The following is a 25,296-nucleotide window of genomic DNA, read 5'->3' on the forward strand; positions in this document are numbered from 1 at the left end:
CGTATTTGCCCTTGGCGGAGTTTTCTTATAACAACAGCCACCATTTGAGCATTGGCATGCCGCCCTTTGAGCTATTGTATGGGAGGAGATGTCGGACCCCCATTTGCTGGGGAGAAGTAGGGCAGCGTGTGAAGGGTAGTATCGAGATTGTGCTTCAGACTATAGAGCAGATCCAACAGGTCAGACAGAGGTTGTTGACCGCTCAGAGTCGTCAGAAGAGTTATGCGGACAGACGCCGGTCTGAGCTCGAGTTTCAGGTCGGCGACTTCGTGCTCCTGAAGGTCTCTCCTTGGAAAGGAGTGATTCGCTTCAGGAAGAGGGACAAGTTGGGGCCCCGATATATTGGTCCTTTCAGGGTGATCGCGAGGGTAGGCAGGGTAGCCTACCATTTGGAGTTACCAGCAGAGTTGGGTCAGATTCATGACACTTTCCACATGTCGCAGCTGCGAAAGTGTATAGCCGACGAGGCGACAGTGGTGCCATTAGAAGATATTCAGGTGGATGCGAGCCTGAATTATGTTGAGAGACCGGTAGCGATTTGGGATCGGAAGGTCAAGGTTTTGAGGAACAAGGAGGTGCCTCTGGTTCAGGTCCAGTAACAACATCGGAAAGGGTCAGAGTTGAATTGGGAACCGGAGCGTGAGATGCGGGAGCAGCATCCAGAGTTGTTCGCAGAGTGAGACTTCGAGGGCGAAGTCTGATTCTAGTGGGGGAGAATTGTAACATCCAGATACCTAGGTATCCTATTTTGTTCTTTTATTTTTGGGGATTGTGAGGAGACTCGGCGAGTTGGCGTCTAAACTCGCCGAGTATGGTCGCGGATTCATATGTGAGTTCACAGTTAGACTCGGCGAGTTCATGAGTGGACTCGGCGAGTCCATGCTGTTTAATGAAACCCTAATTTCCAGGGTTTGAGACCTATTTAAAGGCCCTTAGGGTCGTCATTTGCGGCCACCAACCCCCAGAGAGAAATCCTAAGAGATCTAGAGCGTTTGTGAGGAAGAAGAGGCCATTCTTGATCCTTTTGTGGGTGTTTTTGCAAGAAGGAGGTGACCAAGGCAAGAGGAGGCTGAAGGAGGAGCGATTGTGGTGATTTCTGAGTTCTTAGAGATCATATTGAGGTATTTTGCTCTGACCTTCTTACATTTTGATGTTGATTCTTAGTGTTAGGGTTTTCTAACCATTTTAGAGGATGAATAAGTGGAGCATTTGGTCCCTTCTCGAGTCTATGTTCTGGATCTGGACCCAAAGAGGTCCAGAGACCTTAACCCTTGGAGCTTTATGAGTTATTTTGGGAGCCATGAGCTTGGGATGTCATATTTGGGGCTAAATCACCAAGTAAGGCCATTTAGATGATACATGAGTCTCAAGGTATGAACTTTACGTGATTATCATGCTTGGGAAGGCCAGATCTATGAATGTATGGAATAGATCTGACCTCAGGAGGCCTATGGAGTTTGTGCATGGCATGAACTCGACGAGTCCGAAGAACAGACTCGATGAGTAGGATGAGGGTTTCCCGTAAATCACTCAGTGAGTGGACTTGCCGAGTTGGGGAATAACTCGGTGAGTCAGGGAGAGTCAGGGGGACTGGAGTTCAAGGCGGAACTCGCCGAGTTGTTCTTGAGACTCGGCGAGTTGAGTCGGGGTGGCCCCGTGATTCTTGTCAGGTGGAACTTGTCGAGTCAGGGGAAGTACTCGACGTGCCAAGAGAGGGACTAAGAGAGTCAGTGGACACGTGTAGACTCGTTGAGTCGCCCTAGTGCACTCGACGAGTCGGGTCAAAGTTTGACCATGGACCTTGTTGACTTTTAGGGTTGAGTACAGTTGTATTTATGAGAGTATTACTTTATGTGATTAGGCGGAGGCTAGATCACATTTCTTCCGAGTCAGATATTTACCGAGACACCGAGGTGAGTCTTCTCACTATACGTTACCTAGAGTGGTATTATGCGATGACCAGAGGGTCTTATGTGTTATGTATGAGATTATGTGCTATGTGATATATGTATGTTGTATGATGATATAGACCGGACCGGAGGGTCCAACGAGCTATGACCGGACCAGAGGGTCCAACGAGCTACGGGACTGGAGGGTCCCGCTGAGACACATCGACCGGAGGGTCATATTATAGCCTCGAGTGGCGCCGGCATGATTCGTACACACACATTGGAGTTTATATATATTATGATCTTGGGGTTTTGTATTGATACAATGTTGATACAATGTTTTTAAAATGAATGTGAATGATATTTTATGGTTTTCAAAGTGAAAAATTGTTTCAGATTTTTATGGTGTTACACACACATTCAAGAAAGAAGGAAGGGTGTAACTGTCATGTCTAGTACCCAAATCAGAATTTCAAGTGCCAAAACGAAGAAATCTCAAGAAATTCCAAAAATAAAGATTGAAGAATCCACGTTCAAAACGAAGTACAAATCAAAGTTCAATCAAATCAAAAGCCAATTCAAAGTCAAATATGGCGAATGAAGAACTGTGTGATATGATACTTGTGGGTCTCGAAAAAGTGAAAGCATAGGAGCTGGGCCCCTTCGGGTGGGCTCACTGTTTTAGCGAAAGCTGATTCGCCATGACGGTTTCTTAAGGATGTGTCGATTCTGATTCTTGGCCATCTAGTATTAAGGACATGAGATCCGGACTATGTTATTTTCGCCCATAAAGCTTAGTAAGGTATAACGTTTTAATAAAACTAGGGTTAGATTATTGGGTTGCACCGTTTCGGGTCTTCCTCACTTTGGGAGTCTGTGATACATGGATGTAAGCAGTATGGTTGCCTAGGTATTAATGATTGGAGCAATATTGATGTAAAGTCTGATCGTACTTGTATAGATTATTTACTTATGCCTTAAATTTTTTTTGATACATTTTGTTTCTTTAAGTGCTTCTGTACATAATTTTTCTTTCCCTTTTTCATTGTTTTCATTGCATGCATTCATCCCTAGTCCTTAGAACCTTTCTGTCCCCTTTTGTTTTAAGTTTCTTTCTGTCATCTAGAAATCGTCCTGTTTTGTCTGTTTCTTGTTCTTTCTTGAGGACAAGAAAGGTCTAAGCTTGGGGAGATTTGTTAGGTGCATTTTGTGCACCTTTTTGCACAACCTTTAGCCCTTTGTATGTATGTTTTTAGCCTAATTGTTCTTTGCTTTTATTGCGTTTCATCATATTTAGGTTAATTTCTGGAACAACCTTATTTGCACTCTTTAATGACATTTTCAGGTAAACCGGAGGTTGGAGCACGCTTTTGGAGGTGTCGGGGGGAATTGGTGAAGATTGCGGGATAATTGGGCCTAAAACAGAAGAACTGAGAAAATCAAGTTTGGGCTCGGAGTCAGAGGGCAACAGGGGTGTGTTGGGTTTGGACCAGAAATCCAACACGGGGCGTGTTTGACCATCCCAGGCAGTTTGACCTCACTGAACACGCCCGTGTTCATTTACTCTATATTGACACGGGGCGTGTTGGTTTAGTTGAACATTTTTAGCATCATACTTTTGAGTTGAAATCGAAGTTGAAGGGTGTGTTTTCACTTAACACGACCCGTGTTGATTTACTCTATATCGACACGGGCCGTGTTCGACTTAAAAACTGCTTTTTAGCAGTTTTTCCCTTTTTCCTTATGTCGAGATTTGGGTCATTTTTAGAGGTAGGAGAACACATCAGAGCACCATTGGAGAGGAGAATTCGAAGGTTTTTGCAAGGGTTTGTCCGTTAATAATTTGGAAACATTAATTCTCGTTTTTGTAAGTTGTAATTACACTTAATTTCATCTTTTAGACTTGTGATCTTGTTCTAGCCATGTGTGGCTAGAACCCTAGTTTCTCCAATTTCATGTTTTGACTTTTTGGTTGTGAATCAAATCATATGACATGATGTTTGTGTTCAATTTATATCTAGTGAAATTGATTTTACTTCAATCGAATGTTTGATTCTAATAATGATTCTTATTGGCCATTTGAATTAGGGTTAGGTCCTTCAAGTTATTCATTTTGCAAAATCCGTAATTGTTTTGTGAATTGAACTAAGTAACAAGCATTAAATTGGTTTTTTTTATGAATGAATTTAGTGTAAATCTTGTCACACATTCTTACGCTCCCGAGCTTGTGAGGAGTATTGGGTGTTGTTACATTCACAATAAGCTTAATGCAATCTTTTAATCTACTTCTAAGAGCTTGTTTAGATTAGGTTAGTAAAGTTAGGATTAATCAAAGAGCTTGTTTTGATTGATTAATGTGGTGAATGGAAAGTGTTAGAGCTTGTTAAAACTTTCAAGTACCAACCTAGATAAAATAAAACAAATGTCTTGTCATCTTTGATTCACATTGCTAGATTGTCATACATGAAATTGGAGTCCTTACAAAATCTGAACTTAATTTATTAGTTTAGTTGTTTACTCATGTTTTAAATTGGTTTGTTACATCATTACACTCACCTCCGCTATTTAATCTTTTGTGAACAAATACCTTACACAAAACAGGTATAGACTGAGTGTCTCTGTGGATCGACCTTACTTACCTTGTACTACCTTTCTAGTGCAATATAGTGGGATTATTTTGGAGTATATCGTACCCCTATTATTTGTTGGGTCTAACACGCCTAACACTTACAATAACAATAGTTAAAAATAACTCAATATAAATGATTATATTGTTACCTTTAAAATTAAAAAATATTGTTTAATGTTTTAAATAATTATAATGATAGAAATTAAAACATTATGCAAATAAATTTTAAAAAAATAATTAAAAACAACAACAATAAATAACATTAAACCATATATTATATTTAATTTTATTCATGTGTAACTTGTGGGTGGAAGTCATTCAAACGATTGAGATTATGAAGTTATAATAGATGTATATATTATCATATAATTCAAAATAATCAATATATTATATCAATTTAGTATACAAATTATCATATCAAATTTAACAACGATGTTATTGTTACATTTAAAAAAAAAACATATTTTTGTAAAGACTTTAACTATATAGGTGTTTATGCATATTATAATATCAAATTAAATATAAATTTCAGTTCCACTTAAAAAACCAAAGAATAATTTGTAAATAGCTCAAAGCACGGATGAGATTTAAAACCGGAAAACCGGACTGGAACCGGAATCGGAACAGTTAAAACCAGAATATATAGAACCGGTTCTGGTTTCGGGTTTAAAAAATGGCTTTATCCGGGTTCCGGGTAATCTAGGTTTGGGTCCATTAGGTCCGGGCAAACTGGGTCTAAGAACCGGAATCGGTGTTAGGAACCGGAACCACTTTTAAGGGCTGAAACCGGTTTTTGTGAAACGTTTAAAACATGTATATCTCATTTGTTTCAAGTCGGATTGACATGTGGTTTTTTTTTCCAACGTGTAGTTTAGAGTTTGTACATTATTTTAGAGTATATGTTTGTCATTTTTAGTTTTATATTCATTGACTTACAGTCCCCCAAAGTTGAGATATCAAAGCTGGAAACTTTTACTTTTTTAGTTTTTCTGTATTCTGTGAAAGTTTTTAAAACATGCATATCTAATTCGTTTGAAGTCGGATTGACATGAAGTTTTTTCCAACTAGTAGTTTAGAGTTTGTACTTGATTTTAGACTATGTTTTTTTTCATTTTTGGTTTATTATTCAAGGACTTATCGCCCCCTAAAGTCGGGATATCAAAGCTGAAAATTTTCAACTTTTCAACTATTTATTTTTGTACTTTGAATTCTGTGAAAATGTTAACACATGCATATCTCATTCGTTTAAATTCGGATTGACATGTGGTTTTTTCCAGAGTGTAGTTTAGAGTTTGTACAAGATTTTAAACTATAATTTTGTCAATTTTGGTTTCATATTCAATGACTTACAGTCCCCCAAAGTCGGGATGTTAATATGAAAATTTTTAAAGTTCAACCCACTAAATATTGAGTAATTACCAAAAATTTCCGGGTTTTTCGAGTTTTCCGGTTCTAAACCCACTTTATTCGGTTCCAACCTACCCACTTTGATGTTTCCGAGTTTTCCGGTTCTAGACCCACTTTACCTGGTACCGTACCCGAAACCGAACCAGAACCAGTTCCTATATATCCGTCCGGTTTTCGGTTCTATAAAATCCCGTAAACCGGTTCCGGGTTCATCTGGTCCGGATTTGGATCCACTTTCATCCCTAGTTCAAAGTGATAAATTATAGTGATAAATGCAAAAACTAAATTGTAATCTCAATTTAACTAAAATATTTCTTAAATATATTTTTATAATTGTTAAAAGTTTTCAAATAAGTAGCTTAAAGTAACTTACAACAAGGTTGTAAAAATCGTTTGACGGTAGCTCGACGGTCGACTGGTGTTAAGGGATTAATAGGTCTTGGTGGGGATTAATCGAGGATTGATCGGGAACCATAGATTATTAATAAAATATTAAAATTAATTAAATATTAATATATCTTAAGAAAAATAAGTACTTTAAAATTAGAAAATAAGACAAATTGTAATTTGAAAATTTGAAAATACGAAAATATGAACATTTTGGTATAATATTTGAAATTTTGAAAATTTTAAAATTTCAAAAAAAGAAAGTTGGTTTTTTGAATTTTTTTTAAATTTTTTGACCTTCTTTTGACTTTTTTCGACTTTTTTGACTTTTGTTGACCGGTTAATCCCGCCAAGGCCGATTAATCCTGTCAAACCCGATTAATCCTCAATTTCCGATTAATGCCCTAATCATCGACGGTTGGAGAACGCCAAACGATTAATCCACGATTAATCCCGATTTCTGCAACCATGACTTACAATAACAATAGTTAAAAATAACTTTATATAAATGATTATATTGTTACTTTTAATATCAAAAAGTAATGTTTGATATTTTAAATAATTATAATGTTAGAAATTAAAACATTAAACAAATAAATTTTAAAAAACTAATTAAAAATAACAACAACTATAAATGGCAATAAACCATTTTTTATATTTAATTTTACTTACGTGTAACTCGCAGGTAGAAGTCATTCAAAAGATTGAGATTATGTAGTTATAGTAGATGTACATATTATTATATAATTCAAAATAATCAATATATTATATCAATCCAGTATACAAATTATTATATCAAATTTAACAACAACGTTATTCTTATATTTAAAAAAACATATATTTATACAGACTTCAACTATATAGATGTTTCTGCGCAACGCGTGAGCATTCGCCTTGTCTAATATATATATATATATATATATATATATATATATATATATATATATATATATATATATATATATATATATATATATCAAGGTTGTAAAAAGCACTTGACGGTAGCTCGACGGTCGACTGGTGTTAAGGGATTAATCGATCTTGGTGGGGATTAATCGATCTTGGTGGGGATTAATCGACGATTAATCGGGGACCATAGATTATTAATAAAATATTAATTTATCTTAAGAAAAATAAGTACTTCAAAATTAGAAAATAAGAAAAATTATAATTTGGAAATTTGGAAATACGAAAATATGAACATTTTGGTATAATATTTGAAAATTTGTAAATTTGAAAATTTTGAAGCAAAAAAAGAAAGTTAGTTTTTTGAATTTTTAAAGTTTTTTTGACATTTTTTTGACTTTTTTTGACTTTTGTTGACTTTTTTTTGACTTTTGTTGACTTTCGTTGACCGGTTAATCCCGCCAAGGCCGATTAATCCCGTCAAACCCGATTAATCCTAAATTTCCGATTAATGCCCTAATCCTCGACGGTTGGAGAACGCCAAACGATTAATCGCCGATTAATCCCGATTTCTGCAACCATGATATATATATATATATATATATATATATATATATATATATATATATATATAATAGACATCTTTTGGCGCTAAGCTTAAGTAATATTTAATAGCAACTAGGTGGGGAACCCTTGCGTTGTAGAGGTCGGATGCAACCCACATATTTAATATCAATATTAAGTGGTAATACATAAATACACGTGTTTGGTTAGATAAAACTTTGTTTGATGATTTCGCAAGCAATCCATTTCATCTATATCAGCAACTTCAACTTTTGATCCACATGTTAATCTCACCTGTTAAGAAAATATGATATGTTGAAAGGGGCAATTTTTTAATTTTGTAATTAATTAAAAAAGATTAAAATATTGAGGTATGTCAAGGTAAGCTTCTTTGAGGTCCATTTCAGCATTTGTCACCATTTGAGAAGAGCATGACTCTGTATGACTCATCAAAACATTTGAGAAATTTAATACACAAGTTTCAGTGAAAATCAATAAATAAAAAAAATAAAAAAACACTTACCCTAAAGTAGTTGTGGTATGACCCTCCAGTTGACTGACATCCTAAAAGAGACAAACTTTGTAAACATACCTCAAGTTGTTTAAAAAAAATTCCAAATTTAAACAAAGATAAATATAAGCTTTACAATAATAATAAAAAGAGTAAAGTTAATAACCTATTCTCTTTGATCTCAAAACAGCGACCATATAATGAGTAACACTCCTTCTTTGGTCCTGTAATGTCAAAGAAAGATAGAATGAAACCTACATGAATCAAGAAAGAAATTTGAAAGTCTGTATTACGAATCAGTGACCAATCAACCAATAGGAACCTGCAATGTAAAGTGATTTCCCGTTTGTTCTTAATGGTTAATTAGAGTCTAAACCCTATAAAATGAATAAAAAAAATTGAGAAACATACCAATTCCAGAGTCATAAGTTGCTTACAATTTGTTAACACTCGTCCTGTATTCGTGGTTCACCGTCTTGATCTCCACATCTGTTTATGACCATATGCAGGGGCATTTTTAACAAAAACTGTTAAAATCATTATTTCTTTTATAAAAATAAAAGTATGTAGGGAAATAGAAAGGAGACTAACTTGGTTTTAATATCTATAACTACCATTTCGTCAATAGAAATAGCCTTTTTTCAGATGTTCCTGCATTAAACAATTTTATAAAAAAAACCAAATATTAGCCTTTTGTTGATAAATTTTTTTTATAATATAAGAAAATGATGTCCCAGGAACTTCCAATCTGCCTGTAAGCAACACATTCTAACGTGAACATCCCAAGAACTTCCAATCTTCCTGGATTGAGCCTAATAAAAGGAATGGAAGTCACTAATCTATAATTCATCAAAAATTAGAAAGTGCAGATAACATATTTGATTCTAGAATCAACAAATATGCATATGAATGATTATGCTGATGACATACCATGTGTGTATGAGGTAATTTGATGTGCAAGAACCCAAATTTCCACATGTAGACAACAAAACCCAAGTAATTTCAGAATTTATACTTAGGGTTTACAACTTACCTGTCAAAAGCTTGTCCAGCAGAACGACAGACTTGAAGGAATTAGGGCTGAACAATACTGAGACAGCGACACAGGGCTGCTGGCTACCTGATGGTCGTACCTATTTAAACAACAGATGCATTTATACCACCGAAAGCAGTTCTTACACAAGGAAAGCGCACTTGGTCTGGATGATGCGTCTGCCATAGTCAAGAAAAATAAAAGTTCATTCTAAAACCCAAAAGAATGACATTGTCGAAATTACAAAATTACCTTTTTGAGAGGAGTAAGTGACGAAAAGGTCTGAATAGGGTTCCGAATTGGGATAGAAGGGTGCCATCAATGGCGTTTCGATGAGGAAAGCGTCTGGTTGCAGCGTTTGAGAAGCAAGCGAAAAGGGGTTAGAAGCTCCAGTTGGCGGTGACTGCTGGGTTTGATGTCGGTGGCACAAATAAGGACTCAGCCCCGTCGTGAGAACCTAAATCGCAGCCCGATCGATGGCCATCTGCATCGTGACCACTTCAACCTTTAGGATGCGTCGATTTCATACATCGATGGTGGAAGTGTCGAATTCACATACCGACTGTGGAAGCATCAAAGAAATTCGAGGATTTGAAGAGCTCAACAGAACGTATCCGATCCCAGTCCCGTCGTGAGAACGTAAATCGGAGTCCGGTCGATGGTCATCTGCGTCGTCCCGTCTGTAGCTTGGTGAAATCCGAATATGAGTGACGAGAAAGCGGTGGGGGGGAAGATAAGGCAGAACCGGTGAGGGGAGACGCGAGAATGACACGTAAATACCCACTGGAACTCCTAAGCACCACAACTGAAGTGAGAGGAGGCAGTGGAGGTCAGAATGGAACCAAGGATGTGACATCCCCAAAATCACGGCCAGAAAAGACCGATTTTGTTTATGCTTTATAAAAATCAGAGTACTTCATTTTATAAAAAGGTTGCGGAATTTGTTCTCAGAAAAACATGGTAAATACGTTATTAAAACATTTTCGAAGAAACGTATTTATTTCATTTTAAAATGTTTGGGATGTCATCGTTAATACCGAAACATAAGCATAAACAGAACTTACAATGATTTACACTAGTGATCTATATCTCTTTTAAATCTCTCAGTGTAATGTCACTTCACTTCGTCACCTGTGATATATATAAACTGAGTGGGTCAGGTTGGGAAACCTGGTGAGTACATAGGGTTTTCAACCCATAATAATATAATTATTATGTTCAATCAAATGATCAACCCAATTACCCATCCCCATTATCTTCTTTACTCTTTAAGGATTTAACCTAAGAGTCATCTATCCTGCATTCGTTTATTCCGAAGTCCCTTACTTCCAGGGTTATAGGACTGGCACTAAATCCATAGCTGCCAATGTTCGTTCATAAAGCACTAATTTCATAGCTGCTATAGTCTATTCATCGGGTACTAAATCCATAGCTACTAGTCTTTATCTAATAGGTACTAAGTCCATAGCTACCAATGTTCAACATGTACTAAGTCTATAGCTACCAATTCCTACAGGTACTAAATCCTTAGCTACCAGCGTCTAACTAATAGGTACTAAGTCCATAGCTACCAATTCCCAACAGGTACTAAATCCATAGCTACCAACGTCTAAAAGGTACTAAGTCCATAGCTACCGGTGTTTGTCCCATAGGCACTAAGTCTATAGCTGCCAATGTATACTCACGTCATCTTCTATCTCTCATCATTCATCTACCCATCTCATACCCAACATTTTCGTATATATAAAATACGTATATAGTTTAAGTCCTTTAAAACATGTATAAAACGTTCAACCAGCATAGACAACAAGTATTCAGATAATGTGCACACATAGCACATAGTTTATATAAAATACTTCATATCTATGTGTAAGATGAAAGAGACTATGCACTTACCTGAAAGGTGGTGAGTCGGCACTCGGACAGCACTTCGTTACTCTTAAAACAATTATCCCTTGACGAAACCTAGTATCATTACCACTAGAGTTTAGTCTAACGCTTGACGAGACTAATTTATTAGTCTAGCTATTATTACTATTATATAAGTGTTAAATAACACTCAATATAACTCATAATAATAGCCCAAATAATTATTTTAAGGTCCTAACAATGTTACTATAATTAAATAAAATCTATATTAAATATACTATAGGCGTAGCACACTTACAGCGGGTTTTTATTAAAAACCGGGCTTCGCTGGAGCAGTGTTTCCGAGCCGAAAGCTTTTCTTCTCGGAGCCGTTGGGCGCTCCGGGGCTTTCTTCTCGTGATAGGGAGGTTCCCTAGATTTGGGAGGGGTTTAGGGAGGTTAGAGAGAAGTTAGAGAGAGAAAGAAAGGCTTATGGTGTGAAGAAAATATGAGGAGTTCACCCTTGTATTTATAGGAAGTGTATAGTAAAGTAGTCTCCAAGCTTCGTCCGTAACTTTTGCATACGAGCTCCGTTTTTGTCTGTCTTTTTACTGTTGAGTTCCTATTAATGAGATCTTCAACTTTCATTTAGACCTCGTTAGCTAATTCTCATTCTATCTCGGATTTACAAAACTGTATCGAATTCGCCGTGCTCGAAAAGTATAGACTAAGCTTCGTCCATAACTTTCGCATACGAGTTCTGTTTTTGTCTGTCTTTTTACTGTTGAGTTCCTAATAATGAGATCTTAAACTCTCATTTAGACCTCGTTGGCTAATTCTCATTCTATCTCGGATTTACAAAACTGTATCGACTTCGCCGCGCTCGAAAAGTAGGGACTAAGCTTCGTCCATATCTTTCGCATACGAGCTCTATTATCGACATTCTTTATATCCACGCGTTGGTATTTACGAGTACTACAACTTTCATTTAGATCCCGTCGGCTAAAAATCGACCGATCTAAAATTCAGATTTCGGGCTGTGCACTGCTATGCTAAATCTTAGAAAAATCATAACTTCCTCATACGAAGTCAGATTTGGGCGTTCTTTTTATCGATGTTCTTAGTTTAACATATTCTACGACTTTCGTTTAGATCGCTAAGGCTAAATCTCGCTCTATCGTAAATTCACTATTTACGTTTCCCGGTATCGTGCCGGTTCCGTCGCGAAACTTCAACGGGTCATAACTTCTTCGTTATAACTCGGATTTCGGCGTTCTTTATATGTACGAAAACCTTGTAACATACTCTACAACTTGGTTAAGATTATTTATTCTAAATTATCTTTTGTCGAAAAGTCGTTTTCGACCCCTATTGCCTCTAATTTGACTAGCCCGGATTTGCGGGCGTTACAAGGGAAAACACACCTGTGCCATCAAATCCATGACAACCATTGAAGGCACCGTAGTAGAAGGAGCAAAATCGATCGGTGGGGTGGGGGTGGTTTTAGGGCTTCTAGACGATTTTGATGGGAGAAGATAAGAACAAAGAAACCGAAGGACCGATATTCCTTACCATGGTCGAGGAGCCAACCAGATGAACAAAACCCTAGTTAGTACCTTGGTTAGGCACTATTCCTAAAAAGTGCTCCCCTTTAATATATATATATATATATATATATATATATATATATATATATATATATATATATATATATATATATAAGAATATCATCCAGTTTGATAAAATATATGATCGTCTTTTTATTTAATTTAGAACAAATATTTAATTTATAAAATCAGGAAAATGAGATATTCTCATCAAGTTTGAACTTTAATAGAATTACCTCAAATGCTATATTATTTTCTCAAATATTTTTTAAGCATCAAGAAAACACTTAATGTAAAAAAAAAGACAATGCTAGATATTAATGTTACTTTGATTCATAAACAATATAGTGTTAAAGTTTTCAAAATCAAAAGTTATATTTTACAGAAGTAAATGTTAAAGGAATAATCTCATTTGTCACGAAATTTGTTAAAGATTTAATTCAACAACAGTGGAATGATAACAATTTCTTTGTGGTTGTTTTGTTTGCCTCACGGCACCTCTTTATTAATGAGATCTTAAACTCTCATTTAGACCTCGTTGGCTAATTCTCATTCTATCTCGGATTTACAAAACTGTATCGAATTCGCCGCGCTCGAAAAGTAGGGACTAAGCTTCGTCCATATCTTTCGCATACGAGCTCTATTATCGACATTCTTTATATCCACGCGTTGGTTTACGAGTACTACAACTTTCATTTAGATCCCGTCGGCTAAAAATCGACCGATCTAAAATTCAGATTTCGGGCTGTGCACTGCTATGCTAAATCTTAGAAAAATCATAACTTCCTCATACGAAGTCAGATTTGGGCGTTCTTTTTATCGATGTTCTTAGTTTAACATATTCTACGACTTTCGTTTAGATCGCTAAGGCTAAATCTCGCTCTATCGTAAATTCACTATTTACGTTTCCCGGTATCGTGCCGGTTCCGTCGCGAAACTTCAACGGGTCATAACTTCTTCGTTATAACTCGGATTTCGGCGTTCTTTATATGTACGAAAACCTTGTAACATACTCTACAACTTGGTTAAGATTATTTATTCTAAATTATCTTTTGTCGAAAAGTCGTTTTCGACCCCTATTGCCTCTAATTTGACTAGCCCGGATTTGCGGGCGTTACAAGGGAAAACACACCTGTGCCATCAAATCCATGACAACCATTGAAGGCACCGTAGTAGAAGGAGCAAAATCGATCGGTGGGGTGGGGGTGGTTTTAGGGCTTCTAGACGATTTTGATGGGAGAAGATAAGAACAAAGAAACCGAAGGACCGATATTCCTTACCATGGTCGAGGAGCCAACCAGATGAACAAAACCCTAGTTAGTACCTTGGTTAGGCACTATTCCTAAGAAGTGCTCCCCTTTAATATATATATATATATATATATATATATATATAAGAATATCATCCAGTTTGATAAAATATATGATCGTCTTTTCATTTAATTTAGAACAAATATTTAATTTATAAAATCAGGAAAATGAGATATTCTCATCAAGTTTGAACTTTAATAGAATTACCTCAAATGCTATATTATTTTCTCAAATATTTTTTAAGCATCAAGAAAACACTTAATGTAAAAAAAAAGACAATGCTAGATATTAATGTTACTTTGATTCATAAACAATATAGTGTTAAAGTTTTCAAAATCAAAAGTTATATTTTACAGAAGTAAATGTTAAAGGAATAATCTCATTTGTCACGAAATTTGTTAAAGATTTAATTCAACAACAGTGGAATGATAACAATTTCTTTGTGGTTGTTTTGTTTGCCTCACGGCACCTCTTTATTTAAAACTAGGCGAATGCCCGCGCGTTGTGCAGAAGTATCTATATAACTGAAATCTTTACAAATATATGTTTTTTTAAATATAAAAATAATGTCGTTGTTAAATTTGATATAATAATTTGTATACTTAGTTGATATAGTATATTGATTATTTTGAATTATATGATAATATATATACATTTATTAAAACTGCATAATCTCAATCTTTTGATTGTCATCTACTTACGGGTTATTCATGAATAAAATTAAATATAATATATGGTTTAATATTATTTATAGTTGTTGTTATTGTTAATTCATTTTTAAAATTTATTTGTTAACGTTTTAATTTTTATCGGTTTAATTATTTAAAACATAAAACATTTTTTTTTATTTTAAAGATAACAATATAATCATTTATATAGAGTTAGTTTTAACTATTGTTATTATAAGTTATTTTAAGCTACTTATTTCAAAACTTTTAACGATTATAAAAATATCTTTAGGAAATATTTTAGTGAATTGATATTACAATTTAGTTTCTGCATTTAGAACTAAAATTTATCACTTTCACTATTCACAAAATATTCTTTGAGTTTTTTTTAATGGAACTAAAATTTATATTGAAGTTGACCCTGTAATGTTATATTTAAATTAACAATTTAAGTATTTTGTCTATACAGTTCAAAAGTTTTAGTTTTAAACTGATAATGGTTTACATACAACAACATATCAAATCTAATAAATTAACTATAATATGTTTAAAGTTAAAGAGATAACTTTATAAGTAGAAGTAAAAATATTATTTTAATATTGAAATTTAGTTTATTTTTTATTACACTTTAGGTTTGATACTTATTTATCCTTATTAACCAATTTATAATCATTATTAGAAAGACACTATAATTTATCACTTTTAACTATTTACAAAATATTTTTTGGGTTGTTTAATTTGAACTAAATTTTATATTTAAGTTGATCATATAAGGTTAGATTTAAATTAACAATTTAAGTATTTTATACAAATTGATCAAAAATTGTAGCTTTAAAATGATAATGGTTTACATATAACATATTAAACCTAATAAATTAAGTACAATATGTTAAAAATTAAAAACAAACTTTATAAGTAGAAGAAAATATATGTTTTTAATATTGTAATTTAGTTTATATATGATTACACTTTAGGTTTGATATTTATTTAACCTTATTAACCAATTTATAATAATTATTAGAAAGAAATTGAAAAGTCATGGGAGTTTCAAATGAATGTGATGAAAGGAAAAAATACATGAGAGTTTCAAATGAATGTGGTTCAAGAAAAAAATGCAAGCTTTATAAGTATATAATGATAACAAACACAGTAGTTAGAAATTACATCTTTTACACCAAAATTATATGGCATACTTTGAAAAACAATTATATGACATTTCACACCAATATATTGTCTTTTACAACATCTAGAAATATGAAAGTTTGAACAATTATGCATTGAAAATCTCAAAATCATAGAAATAATTTCATTAAATAAGCCTAACAAAAATTGAACAATTCCATGGTCATTTAGTTATTTTCTGATATAATGTTTATAATGTGAAATCTATGAAAAATGATCACTTAATACAATAATAAAAATATGTTATATGTTTTTACATAACACCTTTTCATTATGCAGCTTATTAGGACAAAGGCCGAGTCCTTTTCCAATCCCAACACTCTAAACTAGGCCCCTACATGATTTAAATAGACATATATGTATATTCCAGAATCCATGATACCTTTTACCTTTTATTTTCTTGGAATGCTACTACTACACTATTATTATAAACACGTCATCCTCACAGTTTTTCCTCTTTTTAGAATGGTTTGTTACTGCTTCTCTTGGCATTGTCTATCCTCGTGAGCTAATCAGCCCGTATCAGAAAGGCATCACCGACGACGACAACGTTTCCTGCCTTCTTTCCACCGAGTTTCTCGTTTTTTCTGGTAGGAATCTTCTTCTTCTTCAGTCTCAAATCTCAATATGTATGTCTATATCTGTATCTAAGCATTTGATTATTGTGTTTATGTTGTGCTGTTGGATTTGGTATTTTGATCAGGAAGAACGGAAGTGATTGGTGTATAAGAAGGTACATTTTAAGAGATTGATCGAGATGACGGAGAGGAGTGAGAACGATGATGCTGACAGGAAGATCACCATTGGCGTTTGCGTTATGGAAAAGAAGGTGAAATGCGGCCTGGAGGTTCTTCCTTTTGCTCGAGTTTTAAATACATCTCGTGGTTCTTTTAACGGCGATATTCTCTGTTTTCGATGAATCTGTATACGGCGATAGTGTTTTCTCACTTGATTAGTTTTCTTCGATTTAGTGTTTGCTTTTATTTATTTCATTTTCTGTTTCTATTTCTCTCTTTGTGTGTTGGCGTCGGCATTAGGTTTTCTCGGCGCCAATGGGGCAAATTTTGGAAAGGTTGCAAGCTTTTGGTGAATTTGAGGTAATCGCTATTTCATTTTGCTCATTTCCAATTCAGTTTCGTTTGTTGAATGGAATAATAGCAGATATAGATGTATGAATATAAAATGAGATTCTAAGTGAAGAATCTAGATCAAACATCCCATTATTTGTTTGCTTAATTAACATGCAAGTAATCTATATATTTGCTGAAGGTTTTACTCATTACATCTCGTTGTCGTATGCTTCTGTAGATCATCCATTTCGGGGACAGAGTTATCCTAGAGGAACCAGTAGAGAGGTATGGTTTATATTAGTAGTTCTTAAACACTTTGTAAATTCATAGTATTAATTTGTGCCTTATTTCTTTAATTGTTATTCAGGTATGTAGTATTTTGATGGATCTGTTATGACAGTGAACATTATGAGTAGTGCTGCATTTTAATTTCTTTTCTTCTTGAACTATAGATGTTTAACAGATTTGTCTACCTGAAAAGCCGAGGTTCTGTCTTTTTTAATATACATTTTGGGTCATTCTTTAGGAAACTATGAAGTAGAAACTGGACCTGAGCACTTTCTTGTTAAATAAAGTTTTATTTAAAAAAATTACATCATTGAAAAAGTGGATTCTGAATTTTACCTTTAAGTCTTAAACTTCTTTAGCTCAGCATCAATGTAAAATTAATTATCGATAGATAAAATGCTAGTTTACGAGGCATGGTATTTACATGAAACTATATTGCAATACAATATACATAAAATTTGTAGCTAAAAGAACATCAATGTATAATCTCTTTCAAGTATTGATTGTACAACATGGATGATGGAAGAGAATGATTCTTGTATGTTCAACTTGTCTCTGTTAATAGTAGCAAGCAATGTATTTAAACATGTAATAGTATTATTATTATAATTATCATTTGGAGTTCTTGCACTAACTTTAGCATTTCAGGTGGCCAATTTGTGATTGTTTGATTGCTTTCCATTCTTCTGGGTATCCGCTTGAAAAAGCTGAAGCTTATGCTGCATTAAGGAAGTATGTCTCATCTTATTTAAATCATTTTAAGATACCCTTTTCTCTTCAGCTTAGCAAATAAATACTTTACATTCTCCTTTTCAGGCCTTTCCTTGTTAATGAACTTGAACAACAGCATCTTCTTCATGACAGGAGGAAAGTATATGAGGTATGACTGAAAAATCCATCATCTTATGTGCATTCATTCTTTATTATCATTCACAAATTCATGCTTACTGATGGATTTTTTTTTTGTTTTGAAATTGAAAGTGTCTTGAATCATATGGAATTCCTGTTCCTCGATATGCACTTGTAAATAGAGAAAAACCATATCAAGATTTGGATTATTTTGTTGAGGAAGAAGATTTTGTTGAGGTTCATGGACAGAGATTTGGGAAGCCTTTTGTAGAGAAGCCCATACATGGTATTACCTATAAGTTCCTTTTTGTAATATTTATTTTTTCAGATTAAATATTTTCTTTTTCTTTAAATTTAGGTGACGATCATCGTATAATGATTTACTACCCCAGTTCAGCAGGAGGTGGCATGAAAGAATTGTTCCGAAAGGTCAACTCTTCAACTTTGACCTTTCTGTGGAATTCAGAGCTTCAGAAACTTATATGTAACTTCAATATGTTTAATAGTAAAAATATAAAATCGTAACTTAAATTTTATATTTCTTACAGGTTGGAAATAGATCAAGTGAGTTTCATTCAGAGGTTAGAAGAGTGAGGCGTGAGAGTTCTTACATATATGAAGAATTTATGCCAACTGGAGGAACAGATGTTAAGGTTGTATTTTATTTTATTATATTTATATTTAATATGTTATTCATGTCATCTTATATTTTTTGTATCTGATAGGTGTATACAGTTGGTCCAGAATATGCACATGCTGAAGCCAGGAAATCTCCTGTTGTTGATGGTGTTGTTATGAGAAACCCTGATGGAAAAGAAGTAAGTAATTATTCACCTTATTGAAGATTTTCATTTTCATAAATGGATATGAATTTGATACTAATTTAAATTTATTATATTTGGTAGGTTAGGTATCCTGTGTTGCTTACACCAAATGAGAAGCAAATGGCAAGAGAAGTCTGCATTGCATTTAGACAAGGGGTACAAATACAATTATTATCTCTCTCTTAAGTTCTATCTAGATGAATTGGTTTAACATGAGTAAATGACCATTTTACCCTTATATGACAGGTGTGCGGTTTTGATCTCTTACGATGCGAAGGTCGTTCATATGTTTGTGATGTGAACGGGTGGAGCTTTGTCAAGAACTCATACAAGTAACAACTGTTTAATATATTCATGAACCAACATTAACATGAGTTATTAATTTTATCTTGTTTATTTATTTAACCATGTTTATGATAATTACAGATATTATGATGATGCTGCTTGTGTGTTGAGAAAGATGTTTCTAGATGCAAAAGCTCCCCATCTTTCAACAGCAATTCCACCAATTCTTCCATGGAAAGTCAACGAGCCAGCTCAGCCTTCTGAAGGACTAACACGTCAAGGGAGTGGAATCATTGGCTCATTTGGTCAAGCTGAAGAGCTTCGTTGTGTAATTGCCATTGTTCGTCAGTAAGAATTATATCATTTTTTTTAATAAATTAGGGCAAGTTTCAAGAAATAGAAACATAATTTCACTTGTTTCATTAATATAGGCAATGCATTACACAAAATCTCTGTTTTTATGTTGCAGTGGTGATAGGACTCCAAAGCAAAAGGTGAAGTTGAAGGTCACTGAGGAAAAGTTGTTGAATATAATGCTAAAATACAATGGGGGAAGACCTAGAGCTGAGGTGCTTCTTATATTTCTTTTTTTTTTTTTTACTTTTTTATTCCTTTTGATCCCAACATAATTATTAAATACAGTAATTATCTTTTGTTTTGTTCAACAAACAGACAAAACTCAAAAGTGCAGTCCAGTTGCAGGACTTGTTAGATGCTACACGTATACTGGTACCTCACACCAGGTATTTTGCTTGGTTTATTGTTTATATTGAAGATTCATTAATTGTATACTAAAGGGGTATTTTGGTCTTTTCTTGACCGGGTCTTGAAAGTGACAGTGAAGCAGAATACATCGAACACGCAGAAAAACTGCGTCAAGTTAAAGCAGTTCTGGAAGAGGTTTTCATCTTACCTTACTTACAACACCAATAATAAGAAAGCAAATTGCATAAAATAGCAACATACTTACATTTCATTACCAATTAATAAGTGTAACATATATTGCTATTATAGGTAAAAAGTAAAGTACATTGAGTATATTAGTAAAACGAGTGAAGTAAGTTGCTATTTCTTGCAATTTTTCCCTAAAAGAAAAGATGTAATAAATAGGCTCTTGTTATTTTAAATAACAGAGTATTGCTTTTTCCAGGGTGGCCATTTCTCTGGTATTTATAGAAAAGTACAACTGAAGCCACTTAAATGGGTTAAAGTATTAAAAGGGGACACTGAAGAGGAACGCCCAATTGAAGCATTAATGGTTCTTAAATACGGAGGTGTTTTAACACATGCTGGCCGAAAACAGGTGATTATTTCTAAATATTACAGTGGGAAAATTACATTTTTGGTCCCCAGGTTTAGCTGAGTTTTTCAAGTTTGGTCCCAAAAGTCCTTATTTGAGGTCCTTGTAATGTTTTGGTCCTTGTTCCAAGTAAAATGACTATTTTGTTCCCTGTGTATTAGCTGATTTTTGCAATTTTGATCTCAGAAATATAGTCATTCTACTTGGAACAATGACCAAAAACAGGACAAAAAGTCAAAAACCTTAATTGAGGACCAAAATTGCAAGAGAAATCTTTTTGGGGACCAAAATTGAAAAAATCAACTATACTCTTGAACCAAAAATTTAATTTACTTTTCCTTTTTATAATGTATAAATTTGCTGTTTCTTTTGTATTTTCAGGCTGAAGAACTTGGTAGATATTTTCGAAACAACATGTATCCAGGTTAAGATAATATACTTTTACTTTCTAGCTATAACTTACAATATGATTAATTGAATATTAATATATTTTAAAAAAAAAGTAGATTTAATTAAGAAGATGAATTTATGTCTCAGGTGAAGGCACAGGACTACTTCGCCTCCACAGTACATACCGACATGATCTCAAAATTTACAGCTCAGATGAAGGCCGTGTGCAGGTATCACTTTGACTTTTGTTGACTTCCTTTCCAACAATACTTTTGTTTTTGACTTCTTTAAAAAAAAAAACTGACAGATGTCAGCTGCTGCATTTGCCAAGGGGCTTCTAGACTTGGAAGGACAATTAACACCAATCCTGGTTTGTTTACCTTGTACTTCAACACTTTGACTTTGACTTTGACTTTGACTAACAAAATCAAACTCCTTTTGAAGGTTTCACTTGTTAGCAAGGACTCTTCCATGTTAGATGGACTCGATAATGCAAGCATCAAGATGGAAGAAGCCAAAGTAATACTATATGATTCTAATTTTTCGATTTTTTTAGTTTCATAATAACTTATATAGTTTTTTTCTATTATATTTCAGGCTCGATTAAAGGAGTTGATAACCTCTCGAGCAAAACTAGTTCAAACTAACGGATCATCAAAAAAACCATGGATGATCGATGGAGCTGGAATTCCTCCAAATGCTTCTGAACTTCTACCTAAACTGGTAACTTCTGACCATTTTACCCTTACATTTCAAAAAACAAATTAGTACCCCTCCCTATACTGAGTGTATAGTTTGATAGGTGAAACTGACGAAAAAGGTAACTGAACAAGTGAGACTACTTGCAAAAGATGAAGATGAAAAGCTTACAGAAACAACTTCATACGATGTGATTCCTCCATATGATCAAGCAAAAGCACTTGGGAAAACAAATATAGATGTCGATCGTATTGCTGCTGGATTACCCTGTGGGAGTGAAGGCTTTCTTCTAATGTATGCACGATGGAGGAAACTTGAAAGAGACTTGTATAATGAACGCAAAGAGTAAGCTTTTCATAAACAACTCAAATTAGTAATTTCTCGTTTCTTATTTGTCACTTTTAATAATAATATATGTTTTCCTTGAGCAGACGATATGATATAACACAAATTCCAGATGTTTATGACTCATGCAAGTATGATCTCTTACACAATGCACATCTTAATATAGAAGGATTAGATGAGCTATTCAAAGTCGCCCAGTTATTAGCAGATGGTGTTATTCCTAATGAGTATGGCATCAATCCAAAGCAAAAGTTGAAGATAGGCTCAAAGGTAGTACCTTAAGTAAGTCAATAGTCGAGATACGAAATTACAAATATAACCTTTGGAGTTTGATTCTAGATTGCACGTCGTTTATTGGGGAAAATATTGATTGATTTGAGGAATACGCGAGAAGAAGCGATTAATGTTGCGGATTTGAAAAGTCAGTGTCAAAACACATCTTCTATTGCGGTTGTTAAAGAACATAGAGATCATCGCCAAAAGAATGAAGATTCAAGAAGGACAGGCGAAAAGTCAAAGGATCCGGATGATGATGAAGACAAAGAAATTAAATATCGGTTGGATCCAAAGTGAGTGGATTTGAATTATTTTAATCCATTTTGAAAATTGAAAATAACGATATTTTATGTTTTTTTGTAGATATGCTAATGTTCGGACACCGGAAAGACACGTCCGAACTCGCCTTTACTTTACATCGGTATGTAAAATAATTAAAATTTTCGTCATAACTAAGGATTAGTAAATTATTATTATATGGTGTTGGTGATACTTATTTTTGGTTTTTAATGTTAGGAATCTCATATTCATTCCTTGATGAATGTTCTTCGTTACTGTAACTTGGATGGATCTCTTAAAGGGGAAGCTAGCCTTGTTTGTGATAGTGCTTTGGAACGTCTATTGAAAACCAAGGAACTTGACTACATGAGCTATATTGTCTTGAGGATGTTTGAGAATACAGATGTTAGTAATTCTTTCACTCAAGTTTTTTTTTTAAAAAAAATATATATATATAAAACGACCATTGTTTCCCTAGATTTGTTATATCAAGATTTAATTCTGTAGGTGAATTTGGAAGATCCAAAGAGGTATCGTATAGAGATGACTTTTAGCCGTGGTGCTGACTTGTCGCCCTTAGAGGTAAACAGTTGCAGTTTTTTGCATTTTCTTCTTAGGGAAAATTGCAAAAAATAGCAATTTACTTTACTCTTTTTTTTATTCAATATAAGCAATGTACTTTAATTTCAGCGAAAGGTAAGTATGTTGCTATTATGGGTAAAAAAATGTTATTATGTTGAATATTTATTCAGAAATGAAATGATTGATATTTTCCCCCAGAAAAACGACCTTGAGGCATCTTCATTACATCAAGAGCACACATTACCAATAATGGGGCCGGAAAGGCTACAAGAAGTGGGGTCATATCTGACCTTAGAAAAAATGGAAAAAATGATTCGGCCATTTGCTATGCCAGCAGAAGATTTCCCCCCACCAACAATCCCACAAGGATTCTCCGGTTACTTTAAAAGTACAGGAGTTTTAGAGCGACTGGTAAATCTTTGGCCCTTCCATAAACATGGATATTCTCACCTCAAATAAACACTCTCTTTTTTTACCACACATTTTTTACGGGTGTTTGATTCGATATAAAGCAAAGAGACAATTCTGAAAGTGTTATCGTTGTGTAGGGAGATCGAAATTGTTCGATGGTACATGCAACTACTACTACTACTACTACTAGTCATAGCTTTTTGTCCGTCTCCCGAGATTCCTTTGTATAAAATAACTACATTGCCATTGGTAAGAAAATTTTTATATACAAAAAATAAAAATCAACTTTGGTTTGGTGTTCTTTTCTATGTACTACCTTTTGTTTTATAATAATAATAACTATATAATATAATATAATATTCTCTTCTTTAAGGCCAAAATCGTCTTTTACCATCAAACTATACTTTGGGATCTTTGTTGACACAACATGTGTCATGTGGGGGGGTGCAGTAATGAGTAAACCGAGGAAACCACACCACATAGATCCAGATTAAATTATATAAAGTTGATATTCTCGTACTTTTAAGATACCGGAAAAATTCAAATTTTAATGTTTCTTGGTTCATTTATCAAAAAGCCGATTTGGTTGGTTGTTGGTAGACATCTCTTATGTGAGCCTGGATGGATCTTTCATGTGACTTGTTACTTTTAACGTGGGTTAAGTCGAGTTGAATTGAAATGTCCAACATTTTCTTTTCCAATTTTATAAGAAAATCATAAACAAAATGTACGGTGGAACCTTTATAATTTAAAACTCGATAAATTAATAACTTCGATAAAATTAATAATTTGTCCGTAACCAACTTAGGACTAATACAAAATTGGACCCCAATTGATAAAATAATAAAATAATATTTTTATTTGAAATCCCAATGTATATATATTGGTCCCAACGGAACTATAAATTAATAATTACTAAAATATTTCAAAAATCTAGAACTTCAAATCTATATTGAGTTCATCTTTAAATCTTCCAATTGTACTTAAGAGTTGAGGCATGTATTTTCGTATTGCAACAAAAAGTTGTGAAGAGTTGATGTAGCTTGTAATGCTTCTTGCCGAGTGACCGGTTCAAAAGATAATGAATCATCATCAACCGAATTTTGAACGGTATCCGTGATAATTTCTTCAATGCTTTAAACCTCGTAACATTCATTATTATTTTCTCCTGGATAATCCAACAACTCGTCGACATCCATTTGGATGCATTAATTTGAGAGTTGCTCACATATATAAGCGAACTCTTTAAATTAATAATCTATTAATTTATCAATATAATAATATGTTGCTAAATTAATAAAATATCTCAATCCCAACATTATTAGTTTATAGTGGTTTTACTTATCATATAAAAGAATTCAATAATGTTTAATAAAACAATATCTACGAAGTTTTAAGAATCTTAGAGCATGTTCGGCAAAACTAACTGGAAGTTGGTAGCTATAGCGTATATGAATGTTCGGCAAAAGTAGTTAGAAACTTTTAAAACATGTAACACTACATAAAAGTTTTTATCAAAAACACGTCATTGATTTTAAAAAATATATAATTAAGTCAATTTGTAAAATTATAAAAGTATTTTTGTTAAAGGCTACTTAAAACAGTTGACACATTTTGAGTGTTTTTTTTTTTTTAATAGTTAAAAATAGAAGCTCCTATTGCCGAACAAACTTTTTTGTTTCTAGTTTTATCTTAAAATCTAAAATATAGAAGCTCTTTAAAAATGCATGCCCAACACATCTTTAATTTTGTATGAA

The 25,296-nt window shown here is 33.7% G+C and overlaps 1 protein-coding gene and 1 long non-coding RNA gene across 5 annotated transcripts; one reads left to right on the top strand and one right to left on the bottom strand.

The window, feature by feature from the left end:
- Positions 1 to 8,464: 8,464 nt before the first annotated feature.
- LOC111902156 (uncharacterized) lies at positions 8,465 to 9,733 on the bottom strand. The gene is made up of 4 exons (XR_006191537.2): positions 9,579 to 9,733; positions 8,885 to 9,505; positions 8,705 to 8,782; positions 8,465 to 8,517 (listed from the first exon to the last, which is right to left on the bottom strand). It is a non-coding gene; the product is annotated as an uncharacterized LOC111902156 (long non-coding RNA).
- Positions 9,734 to 16,381: 6,648 nt separating this feature from the next.
- Positions 16,382 to 23,840, top strand: LOC111901966 (inositol hexakisphosphate and diphosphoinositol-pentakisphosphate kinase VIP2). 4 transcript variants are annotated; one of them, XM_023897838.3, is made up of 30 exons: positions 16,382 to 16,531; positions 16,645 to 16,788; positions 16,979 to 17,038; positions 17,250 to 17,296; positions 17,948 to 18,031; positions 18,116 to 18,179; positions 18,281 to 18,434; positions 18,507 to 18,577; positions 18,697 to 18,801; positions 18,874 to 18,966; positions 19,054 to 19,128; positions 19,219 to 19,304; positions 19,399 to 19,605; positions 19,727 to 19,826; positions 19,930 to 20,000; positions 20,091 to 20,157; positions 20,408 to 20,560; positions 20,939 to 20,981; positions 21,095 to 21,177; positions 21,255 to 21,317; positions 21,392 to 21,466; positions 21,545 to 21,670; positions 21,750 to 21,991; positions 22,078 to 22,261; positions 22,331 to 22,560; positions 22,631 to 22,688; positions 22,784 to 22,951; positions 23,054 to 23,128; positions 23,327 to 23,539; positions 23,677 to 23,840. In XM_023897838.3, exons 2-30 carry the CDS (start codon positions 16,699 to 16,701, stop codon positions 23,767 to 23,769), a joined length of 3,180 nt encoding a protein of 1,059 aa, XP_023753606.1. In that variant the 5' UTR covers positions 16,382 to 16,531; positions 16,645 to 16,698; the 3' UTR covers positions 23,770 to 23,840. The 4 variants fall into 4 exon arrangements, with proteins under 4 accessions (XP_023753606.1, XP_023753614.1, XP_023753621.1 ...); XM_023897846.3 differs by having other exon boundaries at positions 20,097 to 20,157; XM_023897853.3 differs by having other exon boundaries at positions 16,645 to 16,770.
- Positions 23,841 to 25,296: the final 1,456 nt, after the last annotated feature.

The sequence above is a fragment of the Lactuca sativa genome, chromosome 4 (genome assembly GCF_002870075.4).
Source record: "Lactuca sativa cultivar Salinas chromosome 4, Lsat_Salinas_v11, whole genome shotgun sequence".
Taxonomy (NCBI): domain Eukaryota; kingdom Viridiplantae; phylum Streptophyta; class Magnoliopsida; order Asterales; family Asteraceae; genus Lactuca; species Lactuca sativa.